This window comes from Eretmochelys imbricata, chromosome 9 (genome assembly GCF_965152235.1).
Source record: "Eretmochelys imbricata isolate rEreImb1 chromosome 9, rEreImb1.hap1, whole genome shotgun sequence".
NCBI classification, from domain to species: Eukaryota; Metazoa; Chordata; order Testudines; family Cheloniidae; genus Eretmochelys; species Eretmochelys imbricata.
In genome coordinates this window covers 11,704,573-11,719,605 of record NC_135580.1, presented here as the reverse complement: position 1 = coordinate 11,719,605, position 15,033 = coordinate 11,704,573, and the positions used below count along the sequence as shown (strand labels likewise).

Here is a 15,033-nt window from a genome sequence, read left to right as displayed (position 1 = left end):
TGGTGGGAGGGGACTGACAAACAGATTGCAGATGGTTGGGCAAGGCCACCTGGGGAGATTGGGGTGAGCCACATGAGAAATCCAGGGAGGGAGAGTGAGAATCAGATAGGAAGCACTGAAATAGAGACTGGGTAGGTTATGTGAAGAAACTGGGTCAGAAATGGGGGCAGGTCAAGACAGGGACAGAAGGGGTCAGGCTTGTGGAGAACACTGTAGAAAGGTCTGTGACCATTAGAGAACACTCCCTCCAGAACCTGCAATGGAACCCATGATTCCCAAGTCAACAGTCTCTGCTGTCAGCAAGTTACACTGCTATGGGTTTACTCAAGAAGCAAAGACCTGTGCTATGCATCTAAAGGTTCATATCCTGCTGGTGACCCATGGAGATGTCAATCTGATTCCATGTACTAAACATAAAAAACAAATCCATGCACAAGTCCATGGGGCCGGACGAGTTGCATCCGAGAGTGCTGAAGGAATTGGCGGCTGTGATTGCAGAGCCATTGGCCATTATCTTTGAAAACTCGTGGCGAACCGGGGAAGTCCCGGATGACTGGAAAAAGGCTAATGTAGTGCCAATCTTTAACAAAGGGAAGGAGGAGGATCCTGGGAACTACAGGCCAGTCAGCCTCACCTCAGTCCCTGGAAAAATCATGGAGCAGGTCCTCAAAGAATCAATCCTGATGCACTTGCATGAGAGGAAAGTGATCAGGAACAGCCAGCATGGATTCACCAAGGGAAGGTCATGCCTGACTAATCTAATCGCCTTTTATGATGAGATTACTGGTTCTGTGGATGAAGGGAAAGCAGTGGATGTATTGTTTCTTGACTTTAGCAAAGCTTTTGACACGGTCTCCCACAGTATTCTTGTCAGCAAGTTAAGGAAGTATGGGCTGGATGAATGCACTATAAGGTGGGTAGAAAGCTGGCTAGATTGTCGGGCTCAACAGGTAGTGATCAATGGCTCCATGTCTAGTTGGCAGCCGGTATCAAGTGGAGTGCCCCAAGGGTCGGTCCTGGGGCCGGTTTTGTTCAATATCTTCATAAATGATCTGGAGGATGGTGTGGATTGCACTCTCAGCAAATTTGCGGATGATACTAAACTGGGAGGAGTGGTAGATATGCTGGAGGGGAGGGATAGGATACAGAAGGACCTAGACAAATTGGAGGATTAGGCCAAAAGAAATCTGATGAGGTTCAGTAAGGATAAGTGCAGGGTCCTGCACTTAGGATGGAAGAATCCAATGCACCGCTACAGACTAGGGACCGAATGGCTAGGCAGCAGTTCTGCGGAAAAGGACCTAGGGGTGACAGTGGACGAGAAGCTGGATATGAGTCAGCAGTGTGCCCTTGTTGCCAAGAAGGCCAATGGCATTTTGGGTTGTATAAGTAGGGGCATAGCAAGCAGATCGAGGGACGTGATCGTTCCCCTCTATTCGACATTGGTGAGGCCTCATCTGGAGTACTGTGTCCAGTTTTGGGCCCCACACTACAAGAAGGATGTGGATAAATTGGAGAGAGTCCAGCGAAGGGCAACAAAAATGATTAGGGGTCTAGAACACATGACTTATGAGGAGAGGCTGAGGGAGCTGGGATTGTTTAGCCTGCAGAAGAGAAGAATGAGGGGGGATTTGATAGCTGCTTTCAACTACCTGAAAGGGGGTTCCAAAGAGGATGGCTCTAGACTGTTCTCAATGGTAGCAGGTGACAGAACGAGGAGTAATGGTCTCAAGTTGCAGTGGGGGAGGTTTAGATTGGATATTAGGAAAAACTTTTTCACTAAGAGGGTGGTGAAACACTGGAATGTGTTACCTAGGGAGGTGGTAGAATCTCCTTCCTTAGAGGTTTTTAAGGTCAGGCTTGACAAAGCCCTGGCTGGGATGATTTAACTGGGAATTGGTCCTGCTTCGAGCAGGGGGTTGGACTAGATGACCTTCAGGGGTCCCTTCCAACCCTGATATTCTATGATTCTATGAAATCCACTTTTAAAAACTTAAACAATTATATATAAAAGTTCAAGTTGCAAAGTCAGGCACTCAAAAGTTAGGAAGTGTCAGAATTAAGGCTGTCTGTCCTTGTGTGTACATATTATAGGACACTGTCTTTAATGACACGATCACATACTATTTTTTTCCCCACAAGACCCCTGCCTCGTTCAGTGCACAGTGATCACTGAATGAGAAGCTATTCCATATGTTGTTCTCTTCAGTGTTCAATGTGTTGTCCCGTGCCTTATTTACTGCACACTATTCAGAAAAGGGTTTAAATAAAGAATTATTAATAGTCTCATGGACTTTTCTACAGTGCTCATCACTATAGTATCTGAATGTTTTATATATATCAATTTATTTTCACAACACCCATGCAGTTAGGTGAAGGTATTATGTCCATTTTACACATGGGGAACTGAGGCATAGAGAGATTAAACTCAAAAGGTCCATTAATTTTAGGTGCCCAATTTGCGATGCCTGGGGCCTGTTTTTTCAGAATAATTAGCATTATATAGCACAGTGGTTTTCAAACCTTTGCACTGGTGACCCCTTTCACCACTATAAATGTTGGATGCAAAGCAGGATTTGGGTTGGAGGCTGACAGCTCGCAACCCCCCCATGTAATAACCTCGCGACCTCCTGGTGGGTCCCGACCCCCAGTTTGAGAACACCTGATATAGCACCTTATATGTTCAAAGCACAGCTCCTATTGAATTCAGTTGTAGCTGTGACTGCTCAGCATGGCTGCAAATCAGACCCCAGGGTCTCATTTTGAGTTCTCAGAAAATAAGTAACACGATTAATGACCACCAGTGAAAAATTTGGTTTAAGTGACAAGGCCAGTATCAGATAGTAACTCTGTGGTGCAGTGTGCAACTATAGAATCCAATTCTCCAGGGCAGTATTCAACTGCCATAACCATAAGACAACTCCCTTCTGTTTCTTCAATCCCGTCTCATTCACTACACACATTCCAAATTTCTACAACAAATGAGGAAGGCATCCTGCCAACAGCTGCTTTCACTACCACAAGCCTATTTTATCCCCGAAACACACAGTCCTATGCACTGAATAAAGCAAGGATCTTGTGAAAAAGTTAATCTAATTATACGATCCAACATTATGATGCATACATACAGGGACAGGCAACCTTAATTCAGATATTTCTCAGGGTTTGATTGCTAGACTTTGAAACCCTAACACTGTTTTGTGTGTGCAACTATTTACATTTTGGAAGTACGCAAATGCCCCAATTAGCACCAAGACCCCATTATAGATTTAACGTCAAGGTTGAACCCTATGTACTGCAACTGATTCTAGTTTAGGATGCTGCTAGTTAAAATATCTTTAATCCACTGATTTAGAATACAAGACTTGCATAACATTTTAAAAGAATCTCAGATATCCCAAAACATAAAAAGATTTGCAAGTAACTAAGACAGCCAGCAGCTACCAAGAAAAAGAGAAAGATTTGGAATAGTTAGAATACACTAGAAATTTTCCAAGACAGCTTTCATTATATCTATTTACTCTCTAGAGAGGATTAAACAAGTCTCATCACAACCCTGTTCTACGACTCAGTTTTGCCAGAAGTACATTAACCTACCTACAATTTCACAGACAAAGTTATGCTAAGTTAAAATGAATTGCCTCAGACTTTCAAATAAACAAGACATTTGGCGGATATGAGCATTCAAACACAAAGCATGCTTGCTTCTTGTATATTTTTATTATTTGATTCATCCTATCATCTCCACCTCTGTTAATCCACTGGTGAGGACTGACATTTTGGCTAGATTTTGTTTTTTTTTTTTAAAGTAAGATTTAGAGAAAACAACTAAAATATGCTGCCTAGCCCTCTCCTTCTAGCTCTAGCAACTGGCATCCATTAAACCAATGAGAACTGTAAAAGATTTAGAGAAAAAAACACCACCAATATATAAATATCTAGGATGTTTATATGTAAAATAAATGTGATGCTGAGAAGCCCAAATTGCAGCTATACACAGTAAATCCATTTATTTCAACAATCCCATACATCCTAGGGACCATTTTTTTTGAGGGAGGAGGTTTAGTGTTTATAACAAAAAAGAACCAGCGAAGATGTAAGTCTCATGTTTGAAACACTTCGCAATGACCCTCTCAACTAAATCTATACCTACATTTTGGTTTGTTTGGAGAAGGTCTAAAAATAACCAGAGAAAATGTGTATTTGCTATTCTCTTAACAGAAACACAAACTATTTAGAATTAGGACATCATATCATGTTTACCGTCAGTAGTACATCAAAATAAGAACTACTGTGTCCTACTCGCCCGAGCCAAAATTCAGAGCAAAAAATAAGAAAGAAAAATTTGAATTGATTTAATAAGTAAGCAAGATTGACCCCCCACCTAACTGAAATATTAGTCTGTCTAATCATTTTCTTAAAAACTGACCAGATTGTGCAAAACGTGACCTGAACTGGACACACTATAAGCTACTAACTACACCAGAAGAAATGTTTCAACGACTCTCTCAAGTTATCCTTGACGCGTTTCAACAATGACCCAGAGTTTTAGGAAGATCTCGCTCATGATCGTTCTACCGGTGAAGCCTCATTCCATACTAGAGCTACAGTCTATGAGCAGAGGATAATTGCCGAGACAGAGCAGAAGTGCCAGCAGCGTAAATATTAATCAAGTAACCCATAGCAGCATTTTGTGTTCAGTGTGCCACAGACAGTTCACAGCTCAAACTGGCCTAGCCAGCCACTCACGTGTTCACAGAGCCCAAACCGACCATTGATGTCATGCTCATCTTCAAACTCAAAGGACGAACAACAATGTATAGTAATACTAATTTAGGTCTTTTTATTTCTTCTTTAATATATTGTGACTAATTTTATAAGGCCCCCAATCCTGCAATTTGAGCCATGCAAGCAAACACCAATGCCAATATAGAGCTCTACTGACTTCAGTGGTGCTTGTCCTGGATGCAGAGATACATCTGCCAGACTTCAATTGCAGATGTGAGGCTCAACAGAGACATAGGTTTCAGAGTAACAGCCGTGTTAGTCTGTATTCGCAAAAAGAAAAGGAGTACTTGTTGCACCTTAGAGACTAACCAATTTATTTGAGCATAAGCTTTCGTGAGCTACAGCTCACTTCATCGGATGCATAGATGTTAGTAAATCCATTTTATCCAATTTAGTAACTTTAAGTCTCCATATAAAAAATCCTGCTAGCTTCCTGGCTCCACAGGACATTCTTGCGAGAACATTCCTGAGAGGTCTATCTGTTTCACTGGCCAAGTAGCTGCTCAGCAGGCATTCTGCACCACACCAGTCTCACTCCTCACCCAATGCCATTTCCTATAAGACGAGACTGACTACATCAGGCCCAACTGCAATGTGGCAGATAATTTCAAGGTATGTCTTTTGGGGAAAAAACTGAAACGTTACATTTACATCAACATTTGTGCAGCACTTAGTACACTGGAGTGCTAATGTAAGATTAAATTAAAATAATGGCTAAATTTAACCAAATTGCTGAGGTCAGCTAGGAACAGTCCTTAGTGCTGTAACTCTCCTGACATCAACTGTCCTTGACCTTACTTTTGGGAAAGTTAAAGGACATGTGACACAGAACTCTCCCCCAGATAACCTTGAACAATCAGTCTCAAAAGAGCCATAAATGTGCTACTACAAGCCTTTTTCCCCAAAAAACAATTAATGCATGGCAAATGCACAGCACATGATCAATATCTTCATCAGCAGTTCAATGCCCAAAACAGTAAGTAGGCAGCAGATTATCACAAGACAACTGATGTCAGGCTGAAAGTAATTACATTTAGAATCACCACATAAAGGAAGTTTTAGTCCTAGCCAATTTCACTGTGCATCTGCAAGCAAAGCATTCCTACATAGATCTAGTCCAGGGGTCTCAAACTTCACTGCACCGCAACTCCCTTCTGTCAACAAAAATTACTATACGACCCCAGGAGCGGGGACCAAAGCCTGAGCCCACTCAACCCCCACTGCCCGGGGAGAAGCGGCGTGAGAGGCAAAGCCAAAAGGCTTCAGCCCTGGGCAGAGGGGCCTATAACCTGAGCCCACCGCCCAGGGCTGAAGCCCTCAGGCTTTGCCTTCAGCCCAAGGCAGTGGGGCTCTGGCTTCAGCCCCAGGCAATGGGCCTCAATAAGTATAACACCTGGCGACCCCATTAAAATGAGGTCCCGACCCACTTTGGGTCTTTTCACTGAAAACTCACTGAATTTTTGATGTATTCTGCAATAGCTTCTTGATAGATCACTAGATGCCATGCAATAAATCAGTTTATTGGTGGTGAATAATTTGAATTAAACAGAGTAGGAGAAAGGGAAGATGCACATTTGAAAAATAATTTCAATGGGAAGAGAAGGAAAAGGAGCACAGGCATGATTCCTGACCCTGGATATTTTCTCTCAGTCAGTGCTCAGGCATTTTACCTAACAATCGGGAACAATAGTAGTGGAAAGGCCAGTAGTAGTCCAAAAAAGTTAAATTTTCATTATCAGTGTCCTTAACTAGTTCTCATTGTTCCTGGGTATTGGAAGCTATATAAATCCTTACTACAGGACTCCAAAATATTGGGTGATACTCCACATCATACTAAATTGCAATACTAGACAGAACTGTATGAAAATTAGGGATGGAGTTTCAAGCTTTTGGAACCTTTTATTGACTTAATCCGCTGTGAAAAAATGTTAAGTGTTGTATGATTTAAACATCAGTGACATATATACTTCATTTTTTCCACTAGATTTTTCTTCCAAGATAACCAAGGGCTGGGGAAATAGTAATTCTTACTCTGATTTGATTCCGCAGTTGATCCGCTTCTTGCCGTAACTGTTCCAGTTCACTCATCCTCTTGAAGCTGTTTCTCTCTCACTGTTACAGTGCAGGCAAAGAAAATCTGCCAATTTAAAAAAAAAAAAAAGATGGGGGGAATTAATTTTCATTGTCTAGACCACATTTCCTCCATTTCCAAGCACTGTACCTAAGTTAACTCTATTCTCCATAAATGGCTTGTCTGAGGGAGATTCCCAGTACTAGATATTATAATAAGACGTTTTGTAGGACTCTGCTTGGTTGCCATAAGCAGCATCGTTAAATGTGCTATATCAGGGTGGCCAAACTGTGACTCGCAAGCCATATGCAGCTCTTTTACCATTAAAGTGCAGCTCACAGAGCTCCTTCTGCCCCTCCCCATTCTCCATCTACCCGACTGGAGGGGGAGGCTCAGGATCTCTGCCTTGAAGCAGGGTGATAGGATAGGAGCTTCTGCCCAGCAGGGATGGGGGTCTCTGGGCTTCTGCCCAGTGGGGAGGGGGGTTTCAGAGCTTCAGCAGGAGCAGGACTGAAGCCCTGAGCCCCATCAGGTGCCTCCTGCGGGGCTGAAGCCCCAAGCCCTGGACCCCGTCAAGCATGCCCCGGCTCTCAAATTTCTGAAGATTGTCAGATGCGATTAAGAGGGCCAGTAAGTTTGGCCACCCCGTGCTATATCATGGACAGTTTACAAAGTAATTGTCAACAGAAACACCAGCTGCAATTTAGAAAGACCTATTAATGAATACATGTAGATTTTTAGCTTTGTTTTTCCACTTGCAGACCTCTCTAAGAGTAGAAGTTTCAACCTCTTCAACCCAATTTGGCAACAATAAGCAGTGACACTGCTCTAGACCCTATTTTTAAACTAAACATTTCTATAATGCAGAAGTCTGTGCAAGACAAATTCATAGGAAGACATTTTTGATTAGAGATGAGAGTTGTCTAACAGTAAATGCACAGAATTTGGAGTCAATAACTCAAGTTCAGACATCACATTTTCCACTGAAGCAGGATGTTCTTGGTGAAGTCACTTAATCTGTGCCTCTTTCCACCATCAAGGTTATTTGTATTGTGATGATAGCACCTAAAGGCCTTAATCAGGATCAGGGTCCCACTGTGCTAAGCACTGTGCAACCACAGCATATAAAGTGGTCCTGCCTTGGAGAGATTGCAATCTAAACAGCCAATGCATATAAACAGTAGTAGACATGAATAAGTAACTATCAAGTTTTGCAACTTTAAACATTTTGCTTGTATTATTTTTGTTTCCTAGTTTCCCCAAATAATTTCTCTATCCTAGCCCCAGTCAGTGACACCACGATTGCTGACTCAGTGCTCTCAATCCAACCTGCCCACAGAAAAACAAACCCCCCTCTGTAAACACAATGAGCACAGATCTGCTGACATCCGAATGCTTTTTAGAATGAGACTGGGTTTGTGAAGTACTAGGTAAGAGTACTGTTACTACAGAAGGGCACATTCATATGGTTACAAATATTAAAGATAAAGATGTGGCCAGTTAAGAAAACTTATCAAGTATCTTCTCTAAAACATCTAGATGTGGAACCTCTAATGCTTACTGGGAAGAAATGCCCAACATCTTTTCCAGACTATAATTAGCTACACATGATTACTATAAGCACTTCATTTAAAAATGGAAGATTGAGCAATATTCACCCAGTTTATTACACTGAAACCTAAAATAATCAGCCATGAATATGAGAAAGTTCTGTTGCACAAAAGTCTGATAAAGTAGAAAATCTAGCTATCACTCCGCATCCCTCACCCCAAATTCCCAAGACACTGCATCCAGTGCTGATTCTAGTTACCATGTCCTTCAATCTCACCTGATGACACACGTGTGCTACTAGTCAGACTCTAGGCATTTCATATGATCTTGAAGGGCTTGTTTTCACTGCAACAGTTGAGTTACTACACTCGAGCTAGCCAGCTGGAATGAGAGCAACCACAACTCAAAAACACTGGGGTTACAGAGTGATTTCGTTAGCAGCACAAAGGGATTAGATTATTTGATGATGAGTCGTATCTTGACTTGAGCTACTGCATCCCCACTGCATTACCTGAGCTTCAAGCCACCTATTCTCCCCCCCACACACACACACACACCCCTCACCTCACCACACAGAGCAACTAGCAGAAGGTTAAAGCACTACTTAACTTGAGCTAGAAATTGTGTGTGTGTGGAAGGGAATTAGGGATAACAATAGAGTTATAACCTAAGGCTGTGTCTACACTGCACACCTTACAACGGCATGGCTATGCTACTGCAGCAGCACTGTTGTAAGGTGTGTTGTGTAGCCACGCTTCATCCCCAGGATAGAGCTCTCCTGGTGAGAGAAGAAAACCACCTCCAATGAGGGGCAGTAGCTTTGTTGACAGGAGCACGGCTCCTGCCAACAAAGCGCTGTTCACACCGGTGCTTTTCATCATTCAGGGGGGTGCTTTTTCACACCCGAGACACAAAAAATGTTTTAAAGATTAAATTGCCTGTGTAGACAAAGCCGAAGAGTGAGCACAGTGCTGTACAAGCTAAGAATGGGGGATCATGGCTCTAAGTAGTTTACAAACAAATTAATGCATCACCTTATGGTGTTCTTAGGAAAGAACATTAAAGTGCCTTTTAATAAGTTTAAAACAGCTACTGTAGTTATGAGATTCCCCTCTCACTTCTCCAGCCCAGATATAAACGTGAACTAGAAGCTCTATCAATACCTATTTTATCTTTCAAACACTTTGATTTTCTCACACTTCTAATAGGTATCAAAATCAACTTGATACTTCAGTTACAATCTTTATTTCAAGAATAAGTAACTATACCTGTATTCTCTCCTAAGAATCAAAGTAATCAAAATTAATGTTTACGAGGAAGATTGTAAATAATCTAAATCAGTGGTTCCCAAACTGGGGTTCGCAAAGTGTTACAGGGGGGTCTCAGAAAAAAATTCCCTAATGGCAGACAGAGCTGTCCCTAGGAACCCTGGGCAGCACGGGGCCAGCAGCCCGGAGCCCCTGGACTTTCAAGAGCTAAGCAGATCAAAGCAAGCATATTTATCGCACTGGGGAGATTTCAACTTCAAGACTCCTTATAAGAAATGGAAAGGAAGGTGGATTTTTTTGTTGTTTTTAAAATTAAATAGGCAGCTAGTATTATTTTTAAAATTATTATGAAGAACAAGTTTAAGCTTTTGCTGGACTGCTCAAGACCTGAATGCTTGTGTAGGAGGAACTCTTTGAGTTGGCTTCTTAAATACCTTCATGCTGTTTCACATCTGATACTCCTTGATGAAACATAAAAGACAAGGTTCCTAACTGGCTTATTCAAGGTGATACAAGCTAGGAAAGTGAGATCTTGGAAGAGTGTTGCTGTTTTCATAATGTAATAAAAATACTGTAATGATAATTAATAATTAATAATAAATAGTGTGTAATAAGCATGTCAAAACAAATTTTATATTTCCAAGATTACTGCTTTTATAATTTATACTCAGGTAAAGGAGAAAAATCCCTGGAAAAATTCATTTTTAGGAGGGAGCTTGCGAGACTTGACATTTTCGTGAAAGGAGTTCACAGGTTGTTAAAGTTTAGGAACCACTGATCTATATAAATATTTTCAACTGGACATCATACCAATGTCTCTACCACTCATTACATTCACAGGTTTGACTTTCCTACTTATAATTATGACACAGAATTTATACATTTAAAGACATTACAAGCACTATGAAACTTTTCTAGGCGATTATTAATTTACCATCAGTTTCCTACTTTATTCCCCCAATGTACCGAATGCAATAATAGAAGGCATTATTAGTGAGAGATGAAAAATAGTGAACACGAGTATGATGTGCATATTTTCTGAAAAATCAATAAAATTAAATATTAAAAATTGCAATCACTAGTATGTGTGCTTATATGGCTGCCCTGGTTCCTGTGATTATTTCCTCCTAGAAACAGTCAATTTAAAGCCCAAGCAACTTAAAAAAAAAAAGTTAACTGCAAGTATTATGAGGTACTATACTTGTGTCAGAGTCTCACTGTCAACTGATGGTTTTACTAACAAATTTTCCTATTTTAAAAATGTTTTCCCTCCCCGTCCCAGAATCCTGAACACACAGAAAAGGGAAAATAGCTTCATAGATACAAAATACTGTCAAATGCACAAACTAAAAAAGATATTTGACTAATGTTTCAGTTATAGTAATCTTATGTGCTTACTTTTAAGAGGAGGTTAAAACATTTCAGAGAAGCTCTATTTAAGTTGATGGTGTCCCTGTAACTGGATGCAAGTTCTTCTGGGCAGGGAATCAGTTTTTGTTCTATGATGTATCATGCACATCAATAGTTCACTGTAAATAGTATCAATATAATAAATTATACTCTATGACGGGCTGAACGATTTATTGAACTTTAGGCACATTTTTGTCAGACAAATAGCTAGCAGCAGGCACCTTTTCTGTGTAGGTAAAAGTCAGGATGCTATTCTGAGAAAGACTGCTATAATAATGTCTGAACTCCACAAGTATACTATTGTTACACAGAAGTATGAGGAGGTTGAGAGCATGCTCTATACTTCATATCTGAAGTCAGGTCGACCATTAAGCTAGATATCAGTAATTAAAGGTCTGGTCTACACTACAGACCTATACTGGTCTAACTATATTGCTCAGGGATGTGAAAAATCCCCACGCCAAGCCATGCAGTTATACCTACCTAACCACATGTTTAGACAGTGCTATGCTGGCAAGAGTTTCTCCTGCTGACATAGCTACCACCTCCCAGGAAGGTAGATTAACTACACCAACAGGAGAGCTCTCTCCCATCAGCTTAGAGCATCTTCATTAAAGCTCTATAGTGGGATGCCTATAAGAGAAAGTTATACTGGTTTAACTTAAATCTGTTTTAAAACTTGGTTAAACCAATGTAAACTTTTGCTATTGAGGGAATTCTGTGCCACTGCACAATGCAGAATTTGCACAGAAATTAAATGTTCTGTGCAGAATTTCCTTTGCCCCCACCACAGAAGCGGGCTGCAGAGCTGTTGCCCACCACTAGGGGGCACTGGACCTGGCAGAAGACACTGCCCAGGGAAGGGAGCTGGAGGGTTCCGGGCAGCTGCAGTTCCCAGCACACCCTGAAGAAAGGAGACGGCATGCAGGAAACTCAACAAGCCCGGGAACCAGCATCAGGCTGTTTCTCTTTGGATCCTTGAGGGTTGGTTTTTTTTGGGAGGCGGGTGGGGGGGAGGGGGTTCGAGTATCTGGGACGGGGGCACCCTGCAACTAGGCTTTAAGGGGTAGGGAATGTGAGTATCTGGCCCCCCAGCTGGGTTCGGGGAGGCGGGGGAGGTGAGAGAGAAGGAGCAGAGAAATAGGAACTGGATTGCAGCAGTTTTAAAATAATCTCAAGAAGTTTTCCCTTAGTAAAAATACTAGAGAAATATAAATAAGACTAATGATTTAAACATTACTCATTCCCTCCCCTCCAGAAAAAAGTGAAACATTTTGATATTCTCTGTTTTGTTAGTCTTGCACTAAGTATGCAGAGGCTAATGAGGTACAAAAGAAGCAGCATTCTAATAGAGGTACTTGAACCTATTTGCCAAAAAAAAACAAACAAACAAAACAAAAACAAAACCCACACACTACTCATGCAGTAAAATCTGATTCTAAATCAGGGCCAGCTCCTGGAATTCAAAAACAGTGTTTGTCCAGAAGGACTCCACATGTTCAAAGAGACAAAGCTTAGAATGACTGATTTTGGGGGGGGGGTTTGTTTTGTTTTGTTTCGTTTTTTTAACTACAAAGATGCCTCCATATCCTCAGAAAAGAAAGAACTGAGGTTTTCTATATCCCTACCAGGACCAACCCCACACAATCTAGGAAAATAGGTATCAATGTCACTTTTATACCTGTTAGCAAGTTAATAGACAGTAGGGCTGTCAATTAATCACAGTTAACTCAAGTGATTAACTCAAAACAAATTAACTCGATTTTAAAAGTTAAATCGCAATTAACCACAGTTTTGATCACACTGTACAACAGTAATAGTATACCAATTGAAATGTATTATAAATATTTTTGGATTTTTTTTTACATTTTCAAATATATGATTTTAATTACAACAGATTATAAAGTGTACAGTAATCACTTTCTATTATTTTTATTACAAATATTTGCATGGTAAAAAAGAAAAAATAGTATTTTTCAATTAATCTCATACAAGTACTATAGTGCAATCTCTTTATCATGAAAATGCAACTTACAAATGTAGATTTTTGTTATATAACAGCAGTCAAAAACAAAACAATGCAAAACTGTAGAGCTTACAAGTCCACTCAGTCCCACTTCTTGTTCAGCCAATCGCTAAGACAAGTCTGTTTACATTTACAGGAGATGCTGCTGCCCGCTTCTTATTTACAAGATCACCTGAAAGTGAGAACAGGAGTTTGCATGGCATTTTTGTAGCCAGAGTTGCAAGATATTTACATGCCAGATATGCTAAACATTCGTATGCCCCTTCATGCTTCGGCCACCATTCCAGAGGACGTTTCCATGCTGATGACACTCGTTGAAAAAATAATGCGTTAATAAAATTTATGACTGAACTCCTTGGGAGAGAATTGTATATCTCTTGCTCTGTATATAGCCACATTCTGCCATATACTTTGTGATATGGCAGTCTCAAATGACGATCCAGCAAATGTTGTTCGGTTTAAGAACCAATGTGAGATTTCTAAAGATAGCTATAGCACTCGACCTAAGGTTTAAGAATCTGAAGTGCCTTCCAAGGTGTGAAACATGTTGTCAGAAGTCTTAAAAGAGCAATACTCCGATTTGGAAACTACATAACCAGAACCATCAAAAAAGAAAATCAACCTTCTGTTGGTGGCATCTGAACCAGATGATGAAAATGAAAGTGTGTCAGTCCACACTGCTTTGGATCATGACAGGTTCTGCTCGATAATCAGCACAGAAGCATGTCCTCTGGAATGATGGCTGAAGCATAAAGGAGCACATAAATGTTTAGCATATCTGGCATGTAAATATCTTGCGACATCAACTACAACAGTGCCATGCAAATGCCTGTTCTCATTTTCAGGTGACATTGTAAATAAGAAGCGGTATCTCCTGTAAATGTAAACAAACTTGTTAGTCTTTGTGATTGGAGAAGTAGGACAGAGTGAACTTGCAGGCTTTAAAGATTTACATTGCTTTGTTTTTGACCACAGTTAGGTAAAAAAAATTCTACATTTGTTAGTTGCATTTCACAATAAAGAGATTGCACTACAGTACTTGTATGAGGTGAATTGAAAATACTATTTCTTTTGTTTATCTTTTTTACACTGCAAATATTTGTAATAAAAACAGAAAGTGAGCACTGTACACTTTGAATTCTGTGCTGTAATTCAAATCAATATATTTGAAAATGTAGAGAACATCCAAAAATATTTAAATAAATGGTATTCTATTATTGTTGTACAGTGCAATTAAAACTGCAATTAATTATTTTTAAGCTCTCACTTTTTTTAAATTGTTTAACAGCCCTAATAGATACTATGATTAATACTTTTCAAAATTAACAGGATTGATGATTCACTTATACAAATTCAGGCTCTAATCCTGCAGACACATGTGCATGTGTAATTTTACTCACTTAAGTTGTTCCAGTTAAGCTACTGAGGCTTCTCACATAAGTAATATTGTGTTTAAACATATGGAGGACTGAGCCACGCCTTGTTTGTGCAAACACGTTCATTGTACATTAAAATATCATTCTGAAACACTCCCACATTATACATTTCATTACAGTTTAATTTTGATAAGACTAATGTTATAGTGAAGTGATAGTTTACATGCTCATCTTTAATAAACTTTTATTTAAATTGGACAAGGCAAATACGTTTCTGTTCTCTGAGAAGGGATTAGAAGGAAAGGAAAGTTACTACTGCAAAGCAGCAACTCAGAATGAATAGTGGTGTTGTTTACATATTCAGGATGTGCTGCAGCACAATGGTGAAATACTTCCTAGCTTAGTGAAACTATGCATGACCTAAGCACCGTTAGCACAGTCAGTTTTGACTCCTTAAAATCACAAATACTGAAAGATCATTTACTTGCAACTCAGGAATCCATATTTATATTTGGTTTATATTTTGATCCTCTTTCAGTCTCA

General features: G+C 40.2%; 1 protein-coding gene across 1 annotated transcript in view; it reads right to left on the bottom strand.

Annotated features, from left to right (window-relative positions):
* GNB4 (G protein subunit beta 4) overlaps positions 1-15,033 on the bottom strand; it is a 55,206-nt gene that overhangs the window by 19,820 nt on the left and 20,353 nt on the right. Inside the window, exon 2 of the mRNA XM_077827288.1 lies at positions 6,820-6,925. Coding sequence (XP_077683414.1) covers positions 6,820-6,876 — 57 coding nt within the window. The 5' untranslated portion in view covers positions 6,877-6,925. The remainder of the gene's footprint in view (positions 1-6,819; positions 6,926-15,033) is intronic.